General features: G+C 42.0%; 1 protein-coding gene across 11 annotated transcripts in view; it reads right to left on the reverse strand.

The window, feature by feature from the left end:
- Positions 1-19,558, reverse strand: part of RAPGEF4 (Rap guanine nucleotide exchange factor 4) — a gene marked incomplete at both ends in the record, with an annotated part of 342,537 nt that extends 322,979 nt beyond the window's left edge. For all 11 annotated transcript variants that reach the window (XM_080719875.1, XM_080719879.1, XM_080719871.1 and 8 more), the window contains one exon: positions 19,494-19,558. In XM_080719875.1, the coding sequence (XP_080576001.1) occupies positions 19,494-19,558 (65 nt within the window). The remainder of the gene's footprint in view (positions 1-19,493) is intronic.
- Between the last annotated feature and the right edge of the window lie 4,331 nt (positions 19,559-23,889).

Genomic DNA, 23,889 nt, shown 5'->3' on the forward strand with positions numbered 1-23,889 from the left:
ATGTGGGCTATTCCTGTGGCCAGGAATTCTAACCCTAACTGTAGGCTTTGTTAAACTCCTTGGCCTCTTTGCTGAAACCACCCTCCCAAGGAACCCTGTTTTGACCATATTAGTTAATATTACAGTCTTCACCACCTTCACTAATACTCCTCATCCCTTACTGAGCTCTATCTGTTCTTGTTTTTGTTCTATTAACACAAGTCACTTTCAAACATAACATGTAATTTGTTACGTTTATTGCTTACTGCCTATTTCCTCTGCTAGAAAATAAGTTTTATGAAAACAAGGGTCTTCTCTTTTGCTCACTGATAATTCTTAAGCAATTAGAAAATGCTTCCTAGACTCTTTTACATTGTTGGTGGGAGTGCAAACTAGTTCAGCCACTATGGAGATCTGTGTGGAGATTCCTTAGAAAACTGGGAATAGATCCACCATATGATCCAGCTCTACCACTCCTGGGTATTTTTCCAAAGGGGTTGAAAACAGAGAACTACAGCAACATATGCATACCTATGTTCATAGCAGCACAATTTGTAATAGCCAAAATTTGGAAACAACCTAGGCCCCCATCAACAGATGAATGGTTTGCAGTTATGGGAAATACACACAATGGAATTCTATTCAGCTATAAAGAAGAACAAAATCACGTCATTCGTAAAGAGATGGAAAGTGCTGGAAAGCATTATGTTAAGTGAGATCAGCGAACATAGAAAGAGAAGGGACATATGTTTCCTCTAATATGCCCAAACAAGTGAGCATTGGGGATACCAGAGGGACTCCAGATAATGGAAGGGAAATATCAGCAAAGTTTGAATGGAAAACTAAAAAAGGAAGGAGGCTGAACTTGATTGATGAGCGGCTATTTCCAAATAGGTATAGAAGTACGAATATAGCAAGGTTAGCCTGGGTATTAAGTACTGTGAGGGGGGAAGGGAAAAGAGGGGTGGGGGAGAATGCACCAAACACAGATTATATGTATAACATTTACTTTCAATAAAAAAATAAAAAATAAAAGAAATCTAGAGTCAACACTAAAAGAAAAAGAAAAAGAAAATGCTTCCTACGTACCCAGCAAATATTTGTTAAATGCAAAAATTAATTTTATTATAGTAATGCCTAAAGTACTCTGATAACATGTATCTGAAAATCCAGTTACTAAAAAAAAAAAAATCATAGAGTTGGGCTTTGCAGCATACATCTGTAATCCTGGTACTTTGGAGGCTGCGACAGGAAGATCTCAGGTTCCAGGCCAGCCTCGGCAACTTAGAAAGACCTTGTCTCAAATTAAAAAAAAAAAAAAGGCTGGGGCTGTAGCTCAGAGGTAGAATGCCCCTGGGATCAGCCGCTAGTACCAACAACAAAGAATAATAAGAAGAGGAATAGTAATAAGAACGAAATTGTGTAAGCAAGTAAGTTTGAAAAGATTTGTGGTGCCAAAAATCAAAGCTCCAGTTGCTAAAACTCAGGAATTCATACTCTTGGCTCAAAGGAGAAAGACTCAGGGGGCAAAATTCATGCACTGATATTATACATAAAGCTCTAATAAATCCGGTTACCTGGATTCTAAGTTCAAAGGCTTAGAAACAATATATACTGTTTGTTCAGGAGGAGATAAAACAGAAACCTAAAGGGCAGCAAGCAGAGAGCAATGGCTCTGAGCAGCAGGTGAGAGGCAAAGAAATAAAGCACAAGCAGTCAGAACCTAGAAAAACAAATCGCTGGGGCATTTGGTGTTGAAACATGTAATCCCTGTACTTCAAAATCATTGTATTATAACACAGAATTCCAATTCAGTATTATAACAGAATTCATTATATCTTCAATATACTGAACCTCAATCAAGTAAAAGAAAAATGATATTCAGTATGCCTTAACAACAGTCATATTAAACATCATTGAAGTATTTCTACCAGAAATATTAAATAATGATAAGTTTGGATGACTAATTGGGATAAACTTATATGAAACTATCTTCTCTATGATGCTAGACAATTGAAGACTCACTGCAATATGCTTGACTTTAAACTATTTGCTTATGGTTGTGTATCTATAAGTCAATCTTAGGTTCTAAATAGATAAAGCACATTCTGATCAACTCTGAGATTTCAGCACATCTTCAGAACTCTAGGCAGCCTGAGGTTCTTATGATCTAGATATGATGTACAGAAAATCCTTGATTGGTCTGTATATATGGGAAATGATACATCCTTGACAGGCCTGTTAGAATTAAAGTTAGGTTAGAAGGCACACATCTGGGTGAGTTTCATCTTGGTGTTCCTTGAGCTCAGGTTTTCACAGCGCTGGGGGTTCTTTATTTGAAATACACTCATTTCTGCAAGAGATAGCACATTAAACTCTTTAACACATTAGCTCAGATTACTTGATTAACAGGAAATTTGGGGCTTTATGGCTCTGAACTAAGAAATTCCAGATACGAAAGAGAAGTACAACACAGGGACCTGAGTCCACCCTCAGGGAGAGGTCTGAGATATCATCCTAACTTTTCCCATGTAAGTGGCTGGCCACAAGAGAGATGCAATACAGAGTGGGTAAAAAATGTCAATTCTAGGCATCTACACAGAGGGGGAAACAAGAATCTATCAACTAGGCAAACCTAGTTGATATGGTATTGGAATGGGTTGGAAATGGCTCCTACATGCCCCTGGAAGGAGGGCATGTTACAGGGAGGGTAACATGAAGGTAAGAGATGGAGTAGACTGTCCTCCTGCCAGCCCAGGACCTTGAGGTGTCCCAAGGGGCTACAGGAAGATGAGACAAAGCTCAGAGAGCATGCAGAGGGCTGCAGGAACAGAGACCAGAGCACACAGCACTGTGACATTTTCCTTACGGTCAACCCTCAATTGGGACCTAAGGCCAGCCTTCCTGGGTGTCCACATTCTTTCTAAACTGGGCTGGCTGATGTTTACCAAGCAGTAATTGAAATTTCATAAGTTATCAACATAGAGCCTTATAGAAATAGACAAGACATATGAAGTGGGGTTATATCTATCTCCTAAGGTATATTTGTTTACTTTTTAAAAAATAATTGTTGCCAGGTATGGTGGCACTTGCTTGCAATCCCAGCATTGGGAGGCTGAGACAGGAGAATCGTGGTTTACAGACAGCCTCAGCTACTTAGTGAAGCCTTTTGCAACTCAGTGAGACCGTTTAAAAATAAAGACTTAAAATATAGGACTAGAGGTGTTGTTTGGAGGTAGAATGCCCTGGGTTCCATCCCTATTACTACAAAAAAAAAAAGTTGTTTTTAGCCAGGAATAATGGTAGTACACGCTTGTAATCCCAGTACTTGGGAGACTGAGACAGGAGGTTCTCAGCTAGCCTCCTAACTTAGTGAGGCCCTCTGCAACTTAGTGAGATCATATTTCAAAATAAAAAATGAGAGGACTAGGGGTATACCTCAGAGGTAGAATGTCCCTGGGTTCAATCTCCAGTACCACAAAACAAAAAGGAGTTGTTCTTGGGAGGAGAGGGGTAGGCAGAGCTACAAAGGCAGAACAAGGGGGAGCCGTAGGGACAGGGAGCGCTCTTGTACCTGGGTTACGACAGTACTTATATGAATCTACACAAGTGATACCATTACACATAGCTGCACACCCACACGTGCAACATGAGTGCATACAGAACTGACTAATATCTGGACTAATGTCAATTTCTTCGTCCTGACATATCCTACAGTATAGTTTTTTTGTTTGTTTGTTTGTTTGTTTGCGGGTCTGGGGATGGAACCCAGGGGTATTTGACCTCCGAGATACACCCCCTGCCCTATTTTTTATTCTTTATTTTGAAACCAGGTCTCACTGAGTTGCAGAAGGCCTCACTAAGTAGCTGAGGCTGTCCGTGAACCGCGATCCTCCAGGTCTCAGCCTCCCGAAAGCTGGGATTACAAGCATGAGCCACCACACCCGGCTCTACAGTATAGTTTTAAGATAACACCATTGAAGGTTTAAATGTTGCATAGGACCTCCCTCTACATGTTTTTGCAACTTCCTCTAAATCCCTATTTAAAAGTTAAAATGTTATTCTAAAAAAATTTGTTGGTATAACAAGGAGTGGTAGCTCATGCCTGTGATCCCCATAACTGGAATCTGAGACTGGAGGATTATAGGTTCAAGGCCAGCACATGGTAACTTAGCAAAACCTTGTTTCAAAATAAAAATGATATAATAGGGCTGGGGTATAGCTCAGAGGTAGAATGCCCCTAGTTTCCATCCCCAGTAACACACATACACACACACATGCACGTGGTTGTTAGTTCAATTTGTGCTACATTTCTATTTTTTTAATTTCATAAAGTCAGAAGGGTCTGATCTTTGATTATTTTAATTACATCACAAAGCTGTTTCCCTTTAATCATTTACTCCTAACTGAAGGGACTGATGTTAGTTTAATGGACCCTGAGTTGAATAAGTTTCTGCACAGGGCAGCAGGATACAGAACTCAACTTCTGGTTAAGCAACCACCTCCATAACCATAACACACCTGTGCTGGCCAGAGATCGCACTGCTGTCTCGGCCTCCTGTTTTAGCATCTAAACATTAGCAGATTTCTTCCTTAATGTTTTTCTTTACTCCTTCTTTTATCACCAATTTTACTTCTTTATCACCAATTTTTTATTTTAAAAATCTTCAATATCAATCCTATGAGACAAGAGTCCTGTCAGTGATCTTTCTCCTGTATAAGTATATAAATAATTAGAATCCAGCACAAGAAATCAATTGTTTGTTTGTGTTATCTAAATTCAGAAGAAAGTATATTCAGCCGGTCATGGAGGCACATGCCTGTAATTCCATTACTTGAGAAGCTAAGGCAGGAGGATGACAGGTTTGAGGACAGCCTCATCAACTTAGTAAGACTCTCAGCAACCTAATGAAATCCCATTTCAAAACAAAAAGGGCTGGGGATATATCTCAGAAGTAAAATGGCCCTGGTTTCAAGTCCCAGTACCACAAAAAAAATTTTTTAAAGCTTCAAATGCTATTCTATATCTGTAGAAGCATTCTTAGGTGGTAAAATTGGACTGCAAAATTCTTTAAAGTGGGGTATGGTGGCACATACCTGTAATCCCAGAACTTGAGTGGCTGAGAGAGGAGGATCACAGGTTCAGCAATTTATCGAGATCCTTTTTCAAAATAAAAAGGGATGGGGGTGTAGCTCAGAGGTAGAGTATCCCTGGGCTCAATCCCCAGTAAAACATTCATACACACACACACACACACACACACACACACACACACACACACACACACCATTTATTTATTTATTTATTTATTTATTTATTTATTTATTTATTTATTTATTTGTGGTACTAGGGTTCCTGGAAGCCCTTCTACTTCCGGGCTACACTCCCAGACCTATTTTTACATTTTTATTTGGAAACAGGGTCTCCTAAGCCAGCGCATGCAGCTGGCCTCGAACCTGCGCGATCCTCCTGCCTCTGCCTCCCAAGCGCGGGGATTACAAGCATGCGCCACCACGCCCGGTTGTCACACACACCTTTTAAATTTGAAGTAAAATAGAATAAAAGTTCCCTTTTAGGTAAATTTTCAGCATTTTTTAAATTATTCCATTTTTTAATTTGTTTTCACTCATTTAGATGAATTGTCTGAACCCAAAGGGTTCTTAAAACTGAATTTACTTTGACACTATAACCTGTTCAATGTTGAATTCTAAAATAAACCTCTAAAGTTGTTAAGATAAATATCCAGGGAAGTACAAGTAGAAAGCCAAGCAATAGAGATAATATAAAATTCAATTGAGGGAAAGATAAGGTGCATTCACAGGCTGATAACATACAGTTACAACACAGGAGATGAAAGATCACAATAAAATCATCCTCTGTTCACATTCAACCAGTTGGGCATCCAAATTTGGCGATGCCTGGGAGATCTGCCTTGGAGATAAAGCTGCGTTATTAAATGATTCTCTTGGTACTTTCTCTACCTGCACCTGTTGTATCAATAGAGGGCTGCCTTATGCTCTGATAGTCTGGATAATTAAATGGGGATTCCTGGTCTAAGTTTTAAAATTATTTTAGGTACATAAAATGTAAAATCTGCCTACTCACTAGATAGCTGTAACTCTACAACTTAGATCTTCATACACCATCAGGAAATGTTAATGAGTGATGTCCATGTGGCACCCTAACATCGTAACAGAGGCACAGTGCGCTGACACTGCCTTCAACCCTTGACATAAAAAATTAAAACATATTGCTGCATCATGCTGAGAGATATAGGATTAGAATTCAATACAAAAACATTACCAAAAGGCTAATGGTGAAGTAACAATAGAAAAATTGTTAAAGACAGAAAACAAAGACTTCAAATGAGAAATTGTTGGGATTTCTAGCTATGTAGACCCATTTCCTTGTTCTAGTACATTAGCCTGACAAGCCTAAGGGAGCACTGAGACCACAGAGGTACCAAATTCATCCCTAATAAACCTAAAGTGACCGAATATGAAACCCAAAAGCCATCGGCAGGACAGAAAGGATGAGACCACCCTCACCAGTCATTACCAACCACAGTCAAAAGTAGCACACACAATGTCTTTATAACCTTGTCTAAACAGTAGCACTTTTCCTGGTCTGAATGGTACTCATCAGTTCTATAAGGGTAGCTCTCTTTTTCCTGAAAAGTTATCATAAAGAAAAACTAAAGTGAACAGTATTTTTTTTTTTTTTTTTTGCAGTACTGGGGATGGAATCCAGGTGCATTCTACCTCTGAGCTAAACCCTAGCCCTATTTTTTTTTTATCCTTTACTTTGAAGCAGGGTCTCACTATGTTGCAGGGGCCTCACTAAGTAGCTGAGACTGACCACAAACCATGAACCACAATCCTCCCTTCTCAGCCTCCCAAGTACTGGGATTATAAGCATGCACCACCATGCATGGTTGAACAGTATTTTTTTTTATCTTTAAATAATAGCATTTAAGCTGGGCATGGTGGCACATTCCTTCATACAATCTCAGTATTTGAGAGGCTACGATAGGAGAATCACAGGTTAGTGGCCAGCCTCAGCCTCATCAACTTAAAAAGGTCCTCAAGAACTTAGTGAGACCCTGTTTCAAAATAAAAAGTAAAATAAGACTGGGGGTGTAGCTTGAAAGTAGAATATCCCTAGTTCAATATCCAGTACCACAAAATTAAAAAGAACATTTAAAGGATAAACAGAATTCCAAAGGGCCCTCATTTATCCACTTTGCTATTTTATAAAATTATCTCCATCAATCACACCAACAACTATTTTCCTAAAAGAAAATCTTGTTATCAAAGAAAAGGTGGCACCATATTTATTCCGCCCGGTCCTCACCACCAGCACTAGTCTGACCCTGTATCTTTGCAATACCTCATCTACCTACATATATGGGTAAAGCCTAGACTACATCAATTCACATTCAAACGGGGTGGCCTTCCCATTCATAAATTCTTTGGCCAAATGTTGCTTCTACAGGAAGATTGCTCTGGCCATCCTCTCTGAAATAACAACAGCCCCTTGTCTCTTCGCTATTTCTCTGCTTTACTGTCCTTTGCTGCTCTTATCTTTACTTGGCGTGCCGTGTAGTTTGCCTGTACTTTCTACTTCTGTCTCCTACCCCCTTTACCTTTAGCTTCATGGGTTTATTACCACTTGACTTTCTCTTTTGTTCACCTGTATTCCTCACCAGCTGCAGCACAAGCTAGGTACTCAATAAACAGTGTTTTTGAAGAATGGCAGAGTGACTGTCTTCTCATCCACTATTCAACTCATGAAGGCCAGGGCCTCCTCAATCTCTCTTACCAATGGAAACCCAGCAAGAGCATCGGGCACATGCTGAGCACAAAGTCTCTGAATGGACAAGCAGACAAATGCACAGTGGAAAAACAATGAGGAAGATTCTGATCCTTTTCCTACAACACTTTAGGGCTGGGAAAAGTCAGGGAGAATATGAGGTAGGGGGAACAAGGAGAGGGGTCGCTAACGGAATGGCAAGAAAGCACCAAAAGATGAGCCTTCTTATATTCCCAGTGTGTTTAAAGAGTTGAGAAGGAGAGCGTGTAAGATTTGAGAACCCAACTTTTTCTGTAACCTATTCAATAAATAACCAATAACTGACCAGCAAAGGGAACACACGACAGAGTGATGGCAATCCACAGAAAGGGATAAAATGTGTGCAAGCTCTATACCTGATGAGTGTTAATATCCAAAATACACAAGGCTCTCAGACACTCAAGAGCAAAAGATACTAAAAATGGGCGGAAAACTTGAATAAAAAATTTTCCAAAAAAGATATACAAAACAGCCAAGAGGTACTTGAAAATATACTCAATATCACTAATCATCAGAGAAATACAAATCACACCTCAATGAGATACTACCTCTGACCTGTTAGAATATCTAGCATCAAAATAAGAAAATAATAACAACAACAACAATAATAATAATAATAATGTGTTCACAAGAATGTGGAAAAAAGAGAACCCTCATACACTCTTGATGGGAAAGTATATTAGTGCCACCATTACAGAGAACAGTGTGGAGGTTTCTCAAAATTAAAAAGAGAGCAAGTAGCTGGGCGTGGTGGCACACGCTTGTAATCCCTGCACTTGGTAGGCAGAGACAGGAGGATCACGCAGGTTTGAAGCAAGCCTCGCTGATTTAAGAGACTCTCTTTCCAAATAAAATATATAAAATAGTCTGGGAGTGTAACCCGGAGATAGAAGGGTTTCCAGGAACCCCAGTACCACCCAAAAAAAAAAAAAATTATTCTCTATTTAATAAAAAAAGACAGGATCCTGAATTGTTCATCAATATATAGGTAATACTTCTATAAAGCAAGTCATCCTATTTGATATACTTACATGTACAATCAATATTATTCAATAAAAGTTTTTAGAAAATTGTATCACTCACAGGTGAGCATTTTAAGACTATGGCAATGATATTAGCATATGTCCCTTGGTCCCATGCTTTCTTTTATAGTTGGCTATGCCCTTTGGCATAACCTGTGGAGGGTATTTTTTTATTATTTGTTTGTTTTTTGTGGTGGTTGTGGTGGTACTGGGGATTGAGCCCAGGGGATTCTCCCTCCAAGCTACCCCCAGTTCTGTTTTATTTATATTTGTAAAACAGGTTGATGAGAGTCTCACCACTTGCTGAGGCTGTCCTCAAAGCTGAGATCCTTGTGTCCCAGCCTCCCAACTCCTGCGATTACAGGCATGTGCCACCATGACCAACTATCTGTGGGTTCTTGACCCCTGTTTGTCTGTGTGTTAGAGTGATGCCAATACTCCTCCTTCAGATATGCCCTTGCCCTCACATCCCCTCAGAGAAGAGGTGGACCACGATCGAAGCATACACTCTTGTTTGGCCAACATATAAGGATGTAATTTCCTCCCCTATTTGGCTGATTCCAAAGTCACATTACTCTACATCTAAGTAGTTACACAGAATTGCAACATGCCATGTATTCAGTGGAAAATATTAATTCAAAGTCAATGCAACTGCATTTTCTTTTTGTACTGAAAATTGAATGCCAAGGGCATTCTACATCTGAGCTATGTCCCCAGTCCCTTTTTTTTAAATTAGTACATTATAATCATAACATCATGGTGAAGTTCAGAGCAACAGAGACACGCATCCACACAGCACTCAGTGAGCTTCCCCCAACACCCACCCCACTTCCTTTCCCTCCCCAAGAATGACAGCGAGATTGGCACTGATCACTCTGTGTCTGTACATCATGCCCATAGAAATGTTTCCCGCCTCAAGTCTCCCTCTCCCCACTTCCTCCTCCATCACTCCACTAGAGTTTCTCCAACTGTCTAGAGTCTCTCCTATTTCCCAATTTCTCCCTATAGTTTCCACATATGAGGAGAAACATCTGATCTTTCACTTTTTGTGGCTCACTTAGTATAATGTTCTCCAATCCCATCTATTTCCCTGCAAATGACATGATTTTGTTTTTCTTTATGGTGAGTAGAATTTCATTGTATGTATAAATAATTTTGTAATCCATCCATCTGTTGATGTACACCTAGGCTACTTCCATAATTGGGCTATTGTAAATTGTGCTGCTATGAGCATAGATATGAAGCCAGGTTTGGTGGTGCATGCTTGTAATTCCAGTATTTGCAGACATGAGGAATGCAGGTTCACAGCCAGCCTCACCAACCTTGTGAGGCCCTCTGCAACTCAGTGAGACCCTACTTAAAAAAAAAAGTAAAATAAAATAGGGTTGAGGGTATAGCTCAGAAGTAGAATGCCCCTGAGTTCAATCCCTAGTACCACAAAAAATTAAACACAGATATGAAAATGTTACTATAGTAGTCTGGTTTCGATCCCTTTGGGTAGATACACAGGAATGGTATAGCTGGGTCAGATGGCAGGCTCATCGCCATTCTTCTGAGGAAGTTCCATACTGATCTCCAAAAACAGGCTGCACTAATTACAATCCCACCAACAGTGTATCAGAGTTCCTATCTCCCCACATCCTCATCAGCATTTATTATTGCTTATGTTTTTAATTATTGCCACTATAACTGGAGTTAGGCAAAATATTAAACTCTGTGGACTCTCTTCCCTTCATCTGTGAATTAGAAGCACTAGAGGTACACTCTCTTCCCCAACACTATTTCTTTTTAATTTTTAATTTTTGTAAACCCAGGGACATTCTACCTCCGAGCTACATACCCAGCTCTATTTTTTGTTGTTGTTGGTTTTTTTTTTTTCCCAGACCTATTTTATACTTTCTTTTTTATTGGAAACAGGGTCTCTTAAACCAGCACAGCTGGCTTCGAACCTGCGTGCGATCCTCCTGTCTCCACCTCCCAAGCGCGGGGATTCCAAGCATGCGCCACCACGCCCAGCTCCAGCTCTATTTTTTTTTAAACAGGGTTTCACTAAGTTGTTGAGAGTCTCGTTAAGTTGCTGAAGCTATCCTTGAACCTGAGATCCCCTGTCTCAACCTTCCAGCTCCTGGGATTACAAGCATGTGTCACCACACCAGCTTCAAATTAATTTTACTTATTCACCTATTAATAAAAAGAAATCAAATGAGAATGTCTATTATCACTCCTACTCTTCAGCATTGTCCCAGAAGTCCTAGCCAATGCAATAAAGCAAGAAAAATAACAAAAGACATAAAGATTAAAAAAAAAAAGTAAAACTACCATTACTCATAGGCTACATGGTCCACATTAAAAAAAAAAAAAATCCTGATGAACCCCAAGTATTGGATTCACAGGTATGCATCACCGCACCCAGCTTCCCCAATACTTTTTAGACCATAAAGGTGGAATGAAAAAAAGCAAGCTGCCTGAGGCTAAACAGCTACCACAGAAGGGCTATTGGACCTTAGCCCTTATAAATTAATAGGAAATTTGAAAAAGAGGGCTCTGTCAATCCACTCTCACTGGAAGAGCCAGAAATTTATTTGGAAGCACTCTAAAACAAGGAAGCTGAACTAGCCTTGCAAAGTTTGCTTCTCCAATACGCCCTTCAGGCACCCTAGCTAAATGCGGAGGAGCAGGCAGCAAGACCAGTGGTGTGCCGGGTGGGGTAGCTACTCTTTTCACTGGCTCTGGTCCTGGGGACACCTTCCCATCCATGCCCCAGTCTGAGGGAATCCAGAGCCAGCTAAACTTCCTTTCCCCCAAATCCTTTTACTTTAGGACAAGTAAAATCTATACCACAGAATTTAACCCAGACATGGTTAGGCTATGCTGTCCTCTAAATGTTCCACATCTGTATGTCACAGATTGGGGAGCAAATCCACAAAAAGATGTCCCCCAAGAAACTGAAGGTAGGTACTTGCCAAGCATTAAACTTAAAAAATATTGCTAATATTATAAGAAAACCTCCTTGATGGTATATGCATTATGATTGAACTATACAATTCTTCTGTTGAAGGTTTCTTACCCAAAAATCAAATCTAAAATTGACCAAGCTCTATACCAGAGAGCCCCAAGCTTACTTGGCTCACCACCCCCTTTTCAGAAAAAATTAATCAGCGTCTCCCTGGAAATAAACCTCCTCTAAGCAAAGAAAGAAAGATGCAGTGACAAATCTACATTCTTTTCTATGTCTATGTTTTGTCCCAGTATCTTCCCAGGGGCAGAACTGCCCACTTTGAGAATTATGCTCTTAGATCCAAAAGCAATTTACAGAAAATATAGGGGACACGTTAAAAGACAACATGGGGGCCCAATTAAAATTCAGACTATAAAAAATATCAGTTTCTTCAAGAAGTTTATCAGAAGGAAGAAGAAAAAGAGACACAGAGAGGAGAACCCAGACCTAAAGACAACTAAATACAACTTATTTGTATTCTGATACAAACAAACCACAAAAAAGAAAATTATGAAATAAATGGGGAAATTTTAGCATTAATTGGATAGTTAATTATATTAGAGAATTAATATCAAGTTTTTAATGTGTGATAATGGTGTTTTCTTTATAAAGAGTCCTTTACTTTAGGGCTTTATTTTATAAACAGAAACACAGATGAAATAATACTATGTGTGGGATTGGCCTCAAAATAATTCTGGAATACTGGGCATGGTTGCACACTCCTGTAATCCCGGTACTTGGGAGGCTGAGACAGGAGAATCACAGGTTTGGGGCCAGCCTCAGCAACTTGGCAAAACCCTGTTTCAAAATTAAAAATTAGGCCGGGTGTGGTGGCACACGCTTGTAATCCCCGCGCTTGGGAGGCAGAGACAGGAGGATCGCGCAGGTTTGAAGCCAGCCACGCTGGCTTAAGAGACCCTGTTTCCAAATAAAAAAAAGTATAAAAATAGGTCTGGGAGTGTAGCCCGGAGGTAGAAGGGTTACCAGAAACCCCAGTACCACCTAAAAAAAAAAAAATAAATAAATAAATATTAAAAAATAGGGCTGGGAATGTAGCCCGGAGGTAGAAGGGTTACCAGAAACCCCAGTACCACCTAAAAAATAAATAAATAAATAAATAAATATTAAAAATAGGGCTGGGAATGTAGCTTGGAAGTAGAAAGCCCCCGAATTCAATCCCTAGTACCACAGAAATATAATAACAACAACAATAAAATAATAGGAAGACTAGGATAACGACAAAGAGGAAGAGGAAGAACCAGGCACGGTGGTGCATGCCTGTGACTCCAGTATTTGGGAGGCTGAGACAAGCGGATCACAGGTTGGAGAATAGCCGAAGCAATATGGAGAAGCACTCAGCAACTTAGTGAGACTCTATCAAAAATAAATAAATAAAAAGGGCTGGAGGTAGAGTTGGAGGTAGAATGCCCTTGGGTTCCATCCTTATTTTCATCATCATCATCATCACCGTCACCATCATCATCATCACCGTCACCATCATCACCATCATCATCACCAACATCATCACCACCGTCATCATCATCATCACCATCATCATCGTCATCATCATCATCATATCATCATCACCACCATCATCATATCATCATCATCATATCATCATCATATCATCATCATATCATCACCATCATCATCATCACCATCATCATCACCATCATCATCATCACCATCATCATCATCATCATCATCATCCTGGAGGTAGAGGAGGATGACTGGTATATAAATAAAGAGACTAGCTGTGAGTTGAGTTTTGCAGCAGGAAAGGGAGTGTATGAGAATAATACTGTTCTTCCCTTTTTTGTATATTTTGAAATTTTTACATAATAAAAATGGGGTTTTTTTAAAGAGTAAATTAGACTAGAGCTGTGAAATGTCATTCATTTGAAAAAAAAAAAAAGGATTCACATCAGCCAGGAAACAGAAGGAGCAGCAAAGACAAATGTCAGCGGTGCCGATCCACGCCCTTACACCCTGTCCTGGGCAAAGGAGGCCATGCAAGAACCTGCCTATGAGGTTGCAGGGTTGCTTCATGCCCAGGAGGAAGATGCATGTGGCCGCTGCCCCCTTGTTCTACTAGCACCTTCCTTCTTCAGTTAGGGCACAGCACTGAAGCTGGAGATAACATGATTAATAAAATACAGGGACCAATGTCAAGGGATGCAAAAAGAGAAGTAAACAAGCAATTACTGCGGCGCCTGACTGTGCTGTGTTATTACAGAGTTGGACAAAGTGTGCTAAGGGAGCACTTGCAATGGCCATCTAACTGGAAGAGGTGACGGCCAAGCTGTCCCCGAAGCATTCCCAGAACTGCCTTCTGATTAGAATTCGATTCCTGGGCTCTGTCACTCTAGGAAAGGAATGCTCTCTGCAGGCCAGGAGACAGGAGTAGCCTGACCTGCTGGCAGCTTGGCTTCTCATAGATGCATGAGACATGCTCCTGGTAGCAACTGGATCCCCCCTTCAGCTCACCTAGGGGAGGAGTAGATTCGCCAAAGGATGTGAGTGTCCACTTCTCTGCTGTTACAGACTTTATCACCAAATTCATGAATTGTCTGATTTGTAAGGTCTCAGAGTCTGGCGCCCAAGCCTTGGTCCCCAAAGAGGCATGTATTCTGGATGTGCTGACAAATCAGAATTCCAAGATTGCCAGGCCAGCCCTGAACCCTGAGGAATTTACCAGGATAATGTCCTCCCCGGGGACCTGCCTGGTATACACCAGCCTCCCCAGGGATCCTCTTCTGCCATGTGAGTTTCTTTGATCTTCTCCCTTCTGCACGGGTGGGCCTGTGTCTCATGCTTCTTTGATATCTGAGTCATCTTCTCACACCATGTGTGCTACAAAGTATTTTGGTTTTAACAAATTTGTTCCTTGATTTCTTTCACTCTTCATTCAGCCACATCAAAATAGCCAACCTAACATCTATTTGGGGGTAAGTCAGATGCAAATAAACCATCCCAAGAGGTATCTCTTTCAAGGAGACATGAATATTTAGAACAACGCCTCAGCTGTTTTCAAAAGATAACAACTGCCAAGTGTGCTGGCCCACCCCTGTATTCCTGGTATTTTAGGAGGTAGAGACAGTAGGGTTCAAGGCCAGTACTTAGTACTTTATCAAGACCACTTTTTAAAATTAAAAATTAAAAAACTGCCAGGCGTGGTGGCCTATGCTTATAATCCCAGTACTTGGGAGGCTGAGAGAGGAGGATCACAGGTTCGCAGCCAGCCTCAGCTACTTAGTGAGGCCTTCCACAACTTAGTGAGATCCTGTTTCAAAATAAAGAATAAAAAAATTTTTTTTAAGTAACTGGGGGTGTAGCTCAGATGTAGAATACCCCTGGGTTCAATCCCCAGTCTACCTCCTTGCCCCCCAAAAATAAAACTACAACTTTTTTTTAATACATTCTACCATATTAACTTCAGTCTCTGCTTTGGCCTGTGACAGCCAGTGGGCCTGAGGCAATTCTTACTTGAAAATACACACAATTTCTAATTAAAGGACACGCAACCAAACATTGTGAATTTGTTTCCCCCAAAGAAGACAGTTTCTTTCATCTCCAGTGCTTCCATGGTCAATCGCTTCTTTAGATTCTTTTATCTAGAGCAAGAGATGGCAGGCTTCTTCTAAAAAAGGTTTATATCATAAATATTTTAAGTCCTGTGGGCCACAAATCTCTCTGGCAGCTCCGCTCTTGCAACATGCAAACAGCCACTGACAATATGTAACCAAATAAGTATGTCTGTGTTCTCATAAAACTGTTTATGAACACTGAAACGAAAAGTTCATACACATCTCATAGGTCACAAAATAACACTTTCATTTACTTCCAATCAATCAAGGGAAAAGCTGGGTGTGGTGGCATACACCTATAATCCTAGTTATTCTGGAGGCTGAGGCCAGAGGATCACAACTACAAGGCCAGCCTGGCAATTTAGCAAGACCCTGTCTCAAAATAAAAGGGACTAGCGATGTAGCTAAGTAGTAAAGCGCACCAGGGTTCAATTCCCAGTGGAGAAGGAATGGGAGAAGGAGCAGGAGGAGGTGGTGGCAAAACCACTCCTAGTTCAGGAGATATCCAGGCAGCTGCCAGTCTATCCTGCTGGCCAATCCCTGCTCCATCATGATGAATACTGGCAATGATTCACCAAAGCATATGTGAATATATGTGGTGCCTAATGCTTCCTTACCAACCACCCACCAAAACTGTAACCTGTAATAGTTCTTAAGTTCATAGGCAGCAAACTTAAAACCATGTAGAGAAAAAAAATCACTAAAATTAAACAGTGGTTATTTATTTATTTATTTATTTACTTATTTATTTACTTATTTATTTATTTATTTGGTGGTACTGGGGATGGAACCCTTCTATCCCCGGGCTACACTCCCAGACCTATTTTATATTTTTTATTTGGAAACAGGTCTCTTAAGCCAGCACAGCTGGCTTCCAACCTGCGCTTCCAACCTGGCTTCCAATCCTCCTGTCTCCGCCTCCCAAGCACGAGGATTACAAGAGTGTGCCACCATGCCAGCAAGGTCCTGTTTTTAAAAAGTGACATTTTAGATATCTTGAATCAAAATAGTGAGAACTATATAATTCATTTTTAGTTAACTATCCCTGCTCAGAAAAAAAAAATTAATAAGATCCACAAGAGAGTTGTCAGCTTGCTTTGCTTTAACAATATGTGTGCTGAGACTTTTTTCCACTGGTTTTATCTATCCTCGTGTTTGTGGGCTTTCTAATTTCAAGGTAAACAGGCACTCATCTCCTCCACCCCATCACAGTCCCAGGCACTGAGAGGCCAATACACAAAAGCTGCATGTTTCCCTTCAGCCCAACCCTCAGTCCACATATGTTCAGCACTCTCCCCCACGTGCGGGTTTGTGTGGTGCGGGCCTGTCTGTGGTAACTTCCCAGGCTGCCCAGCAAGCACTTACTTCTAGGGCTTCATCTTATTTACTTTGCTTTGGCTCTCATGGCATATTTCTTTACTCTTGCATATTTTCTATTTTCACTCCCCCTTTTATTTCCAAAGCCAGGTGTCTGTCTCTCTAGCCATGGAGAACAGTTATCTTGAACCATGTATTTATCTAAGTGACATTTCCAGTTATGTTATGTTCCCAGTTAAAACAGCCCAGCATCAGATCCCCAGATTGCTCACAGGGGTTCATAGCACCATTCTTATGTATGTGTGTGTGTGCTTGAGAAAATTCCATCATTAAGTTTTATTAAAACAGAGCACACATTCCTATATTCTAGACTTGGTCACAAGTAGAATTTGTGGTCACAAGGGAGAAAATGAGTGGATTCCTGTGCCACGCCTTCCTGTCTGTGCTCAAACCGCTCCTCACCCGACATGCCCACCCCATTCTGCGTCTGGTAAAATGTCCTTCAACCAGGTTTGAGGTCCAGGCCAGAACCCTCAGGGAGTATCCCTGGCAGACCTGGTGACTCTGATGCATTTCCCAAGCACTTTACGTACCTCCATTAAAGCACTAACTGCTCTGTGGTTAGTTGTTTAGGCAGCCATCCCACCAACAGCCCCCCCACTTCAAGCCGATAAGCATCCCCAATGCCCAGCATGGTGCCTGGAATAGGGTATTAGCATTACATTTCTCAGACATATTAAAGGCAGTGTCACCACTGCGGGATTTTAGGGGGCTTTTCCAGCCAACTTTCACAATTTAAATAAAAAATGCAACTTCAAAACATGTCCCCTGGGGCCCTCTCAGGATGAGACTCCCTCTCAACTGCCCTGCATAGAAACTCTGGTATTGCCGCTGCAGTGCTGGGGAGGTTATCGTAATGCTACAAAATAAACTGCTTTCCTGGCACCCCACAATTTTCAAAGCATTTCTACCTTTTCTCCTCTCCCATTTGTCCACTCATCCCTGGGAGGTAAGCCTAAGACAGTCCTAGCCTCATTTGTCAGACACTCAAGGAAGTGCAAGTGACAAGTTCAAGATCAGAACCGGTGGCAGCTCTGGGCCTGTAATCCTCAATTTATTGATCTGTCCACTCACCGGCACTCTACTAATGCTAGGCTTAGTATTTATGGAGTTTCCACATAGGGTTTTTTTTTTCCCCCATTATAAATGGTGGCATTAAATTGTGGCACCATATTCTAAAAACTCATCCCAAATAAAATCATATAAGTGGATATATATTATGAAAAGACAGAGTCAAATATCTCCTACTTGAATAAGTATTGTACTATGACTTTAGCATAAGCATTTAACGACTAAAGAGTTTCTGATGAATTACTCGCTGCTCAAAAAATAATGCCATGCATTTCTACAAATAGAAAAATATTATTATCTAAAAATTTCATTCATGAGGAAGCATTACTACCTACAGGCTTGATGTAAGATCTTATACTTCTCTTTAACCCAAAGGTAAATTTATATTACTTATCCCATTAGCAAGTTCTACGCTTAAATATGCTCTTAGCTCCACTACATAACTCTGTCTGATTTAACTCTCACATTAATTGTCTTACTATCTATTAAATGCAACTCTTCTAATATTAGTACATATCTTAGACATAAATAGGGCACTGCCAGCCCAAAAAAAAAAAAAAACTTGCAACTGTGTGGTAATTGAAAGTCAACACGGTTTCTCAGATATATGAAGTTATTCAAATGAGCTACACAGTTTTTCTCAAATTACTTAATATTTTTCATCAAAGGCCCGTAATAGTGGAGTATGCATAGCACATCACGCTTAAGAATCTCGTTTGATCTGGCTATGAATCTGTTAATTTAAAATGTTTCAATATGGCAGAGCACAAAATATTTCACACAATTGCAAACAGAGATGTCATGCAGCTCGCTGCAAGACGAGAATCACTGTTCTCCGGCATCCAACTCCCAAATGCAGTGGTGGCTCACTCTGCAAGGTTTCTTGCTCAGTTCTTAAAAGTTCAGCTGCATCCCCTTTTAATCAGGGTAATAAGCTATAATTGCTAACACACTGTGTGGTGTTTACTGCTGAACCCACGATCTGGACAAACAGAAAATTATGCTATCAGAAGCAAGAAATAATTGCGATCCGTGGTTACACGGGGCACCTTCCTTGGGGAGGGCTGTCGAGAGCTGCATGCTTTATGATTTTAATATGTTAAGAGTAAGGGTCTTTATCCCTGGAGAAGCAGGTATTAAGCAGCTTCCTTAAAGCATGACCTTCCTAACCCGACCTTGCGCGAGCGACTGTGGGGGCGCGGAGCTGAGAATTTCAGCCAGGGACTTGACAGCTCACACTTTGTTTTCAGGAACAAAAAAAAAAAAAAAAAAAAGAATGCCACTCTGCACCTGCCTGAACCCCCGCCCCTCCTCACAACTTAAATCACATCCCGCCCAGGTGGTCTGAGCGGCCGGAAGACGGTGCATTAGGGTTCTTCCGTCCAACCACGCCGCGAGAAAACCCCCACCCCAAGAGCAGAGCCTGGAGCGGGGGTCTGCGCCCGCCGCAGTCTCCCACCCCGCACAACCACCCATCTCCGCAGGTGCCCCCGCGGGGCGGGGGTCGCGCCCGCCGCCCGGGAGGAGACCTCGGCCCCGCCCGCTGGGGGCCCTCCCCGCCCCGCGGCGCGCGCCCAGGTGCGGGCTGCGGACCCCGCCGGACGCACCTCTTGTCCAGGCAGGCGATCCACTCGCCGGAGGAGGCAGGATGGGCGGCGTGCGCAGCGACCATGTTGGGCAGCGGCGCGGTGTCCCCGGCGGGGCTGCGGCGACCTCCCGCGCTCCTGCGCCTCCGTCCCTCCCTCCGCCCGCACCGGCCGCTCCGCCCCTCCCGGCGCGGGGCCGCGGGCGGGGAGGGAGGGAGGGAAGGAGGGAGGGCCGCGGGCGGGACCAGCCCCCGCCCGCAGCTGCACTGCGGCGCCGCGGGTCGGCTGCGCAGCCCAGCTCCCCAGCGGAGCCCGAGGCCGCCCACCTGCGACAGGTGGCCCCGCGGCCCCGACGGCACGCCCTCGCCCTGGGCCTCGGGAGCGGAGGAGGGCGGCCGGCCGCCGCGCGCCCTGGGGAGGGGGTGCCGGAGCCTATATATTTTTCATACAGCGAATGCCACTAAAATGGCTGCTGCCTCTCTGTTTCCTTAGAAACCCATTAGTCTTCCTCGGCAGCTGTCAAAACTTGCTGGCGCCTTCCTGCTCACCTTTCCTGGCTCCTCTTTAAACCGGGGCTGAGGGAGAGGCCATAAAGGCTTGTGATGGGGACACAGGGCTCTCCAGTGTGGACCCCGAGGGCAGCTCCTCTCCAAGGCTGAGGGAGGCAGGGAGGAGAGGGAGGCCTTTAAGCCAGGGGGGCCCGAACACATGGCCGGTGGCGACCACAGACTGGAAGGAAGGCCCGTGGGCACAGTTAAGGACGGGCGTCCTGGGTCGCAGCAGATCTGAGGCTCCAAGGGCTGGCGGCCTCCCTGCCCTGGTGGGAGAGAGTGGGTGGCCAGAAGCCTCTTCTCTGGTAGGCGCTCACCCAACGCTCATGTGTCTAGAAGTTGCTCAGCTACACCCTGCCAAAAACCAAATTCCCTTTGATAGTTGTTCGGGAAGCTGGGGACAGAGAAATCTTTGCACTAGGACCAAGCACTGTTTTTGGTACTTGGGGCACACATTTGGGGACAGAGCGTGGACATCAGAGCATTGTTTTCTTCACGCCATTGGTTCTTTCTCTCCTACCTACCTCTGCTCACAGGAAGCTCAAGGAGCCTGGGGAGAAGATGGAGCAGGTGCTGTCTGGAATGTTTTATTCTAGTAACATAACCTTGCTATTAAAACACGCCAAAACATTTGCAGTTTCCCCTGTCTCCATTGCCAGGATCTAGTTCCAGACACCAGTGTTCCTGGGCAGCACGGCCCTGCTCAGGGCTTTTTCCTCAGGTGACCTTCATCCATTAATGTCTACTACGTTTAGGATAAATAACACTTTTGTAAAAATATTATGCCATGTAAAGATTACTGAAGGTATTCATGTTGTGGGATTTTTTTTTGTGTTTTTTTTTTTCAGTACTAGGGATGGAACCCAGGGACATTCTACGTCCAAGCTACATCCCCAGCCCTATTTTTTATTCTTTATTTTGAAACATGGTCTCGCTGAGTTGCAAAGAGCCTCAGTAAGTAGCTTTTTGATGAGACATGTATGAAAGAGGACATGTGTCTTCTATATATTAAGTTTCATTTCTAAAAACAGCAGAGAGCTACTGAAACACTTCAAGGTCACCCAAAGCTTGCTCAAAACGCATCCTTCAGAGGAAGGGAGCTAGAGGGCAGAGGGCAGCACATCACTCCTCACTAGAGAAGAAAAGGAAGAGTTGTGGGCAATTAGACTATTAGGAAGAGAAAGAAAACAGGGAATGTTGTTTGGGTTTTGATGGGAAAGGCCAAGAATAGCCTTTTCCCTTTCTTTAAAAGGAACAAAGGAAAACAGACCAAAAGGATCACATACTGAAGGATTCCATTTATGTGAACTGTATAGGAAAGGCAAATCCACAGCGACAGAAAATAGATTAGGGGTTACCAGAGCTGGGGGATAGGGCGTGGCCACAAACAGGCCCAAGGAGATTATCTAAAATTGGACTGTGGTGGTGGATACATACACTCGGTAAATATAATAGCAATCACTGAGTGATATGTTTAAAGTGACTTAAAACCACCAAAAAGTAATAAAAATAATAAACCTATCAAGAAGGAAAAAAAGAATATGCATTGATCCTTGGAGGGAAAATAAAAGTATTGGATAAAATATAAGTATACTACCTAGAGATAACTGCTAATATTTTAGTGTGCTTCTTTTTTTTTTTTTTTTTTTTTGTGTGTGTGTGTGGTACCGGGGTTTCTGGAAGCCCTTCTACCTCCGGGCTACACTCCCAGACCTATTTTTACATTTTTATTTGGAAACAGGGTCTCCTAAGCCAGCACGTGCGGCTGGCTTCGAACCTACACGATCCTCCTGTCTCTGCCTCCCAAGCGCGGGGATTACAAGCGTGCGCCACCACGCCCGGCTTAGTGTGCTTCATTCTAAACATTTATATTTTTAAAAGATACAGTCATACATGTACATATAACTAGCTGTTTAATTCAGTCACATATAGATGTATATTATATTTTCATATAAACTTGAAAATAATAATTTATAAGCCTTTTCTCCCTGGAATGGGAAAATGCTTTCCATATTTTTAAATTTCCCATCAAGAAATTTTACTGGCTACCAAATATTGTGTGTGTGTGTGTGTGTGTGTGTGTGTGTGTGTGTGTTATTGGGAATTGAACCCAGTGGTGTTTTACCCCAGTCCTTTTTTAAATTTTGAAACAGGGTCTTTAGTGACATGACTGCTTAAGGTGGGCCTTGAACCCGAGATCCTCCTGTCTCAGTCTCTCAAGTACTAGATGTTATGGATTGGGAGAATATGTTTTGGGGAAACTGTTCCCTGGGAACCCCTGCTAGGGTCCCGGACACTTACCCCCAACCCATAACAAAACCCAAATCCACTGTGCCTAGTTTTATCTTTTAGACATTTTTTTCTTCATTGGGGAAAAAAAATACTTTCTGTTTAATCCCCTTCCTATAATTTAGTGAATTTTCTCTCCAGAAGAGAGCTGAAGATTCCAATGGAAACCTCCCAAGATGAGGAATAGCTGTTAGAAAACTCGGGTCTTTTAACACCATGTAGGCTCTTAAAGAAGTTGCTTAATGTTCAAGTCCCATTTTGTTCATCTAAGCAAAGGTTCAAAGCTAGAAATCTGCAGGTAGGCTGCCAAGTTAAAATTGCAGCTTTATCTTCCACTAAGTATTTGTCCTAAAATCAATTTCTAAGACTAAGGATGTTCCATCATCTGTGAACTGGAGAAATTAATGATATTATACATGAAAATGATTCTTGTAGGATATTTAACATAAGTGCCATGTACACAGTATATTCAATAACTCTAAGCTCTGTGGAGTGCAGATAAATAGTATATGCCCTTTGCATTTCACAAGTATCTAGTGATAAGCCATTAAGATCACTTACCCTAAAGGACCATCCTTGACACCTGTAAATTGCTGTCTTTGTGAAGAATACAAGGGATGAGAAACACTAACACATCCCACTAAACCTATTTTAGACTTGGTGTCACCATCTTTATTCCAGTCACTTCCTGTCTACGTCTGGCATTCTTTGTAAAAGAGCTACATGTGTATAGCATTGGCTAATTATCACAACACACACACACACATATATATGTATGTATGTATGTATGTATGTATGTATGTATGTATATTTATATATGTATATATATGAACAGTAACAGAACAGAAACAAAATCAACAGTAACAGAAACAAAATCAACAGTAACAGAAACAAAATGGGAAATTCCTACAGTGTCCATCCTGGATGCCCTGTGGGGTGAGTGACCACGTGTTGCAGACTTACATGATTATGGAAGCTGAGAAGTCCCATTGCAACTCCTTACAAAGTCCTCCCTCGATTTCTACTTCTACAACACTTTTATTTGCTCCTTTGGATGAAAAATTTCAGAGACATGAATCTGGTCTCTAGTATTCGGATTCACGGTCTGTACCCTGACATCTCACTTTGGAATTTTCTATCGCTCCTGCTTCTGCACAAAGCCAGTGAAAACCGAATCAAGTCAACTCCCTTCCCTTCGCCTTCACCCCATTCCTGCTCACAAAGGCGACTGCCTCTCCAGGCAGGGCTGTTCACATGGGAGTGGTAAGAAATCCCACACTCATTAGGAAATGTACAGCCCTGAGGGCCCCTGAGCTTTCTAAAAAAGAAATGTGTTGTATAAAACAATCTGCTGGGTGTGGTGGTACATGCCTATAATCTCAGTACTCAGGAGGCTGAGACCAAAGGATGGCAGGCTCGAGACCAGCCATTTAGTGAGGCTCTCAGGGACTTAGTGAGCAGCACACCCAGCTGGCCTTAAATTGTAGATCAGCTACAATTTAAAACTATTTGTACTTTAGATATATTCAACTTTGGAGCACAAAAATTAAAGCCAACAACCAAATTTCATGAGAACA

The sequence above is a fragment of the Muscardinus avellanarius genome (genome assembly GCF_963383645.1).
Source record: "Muscardinus avellanarius genome assembly, chromosome: 2".
Lineage (NCBI taxonomy): Eukaryota > Metazoa > Chordata > Mammalia > Rodentia > Gliridae > Muscardinus > Muscardinus avellanarius.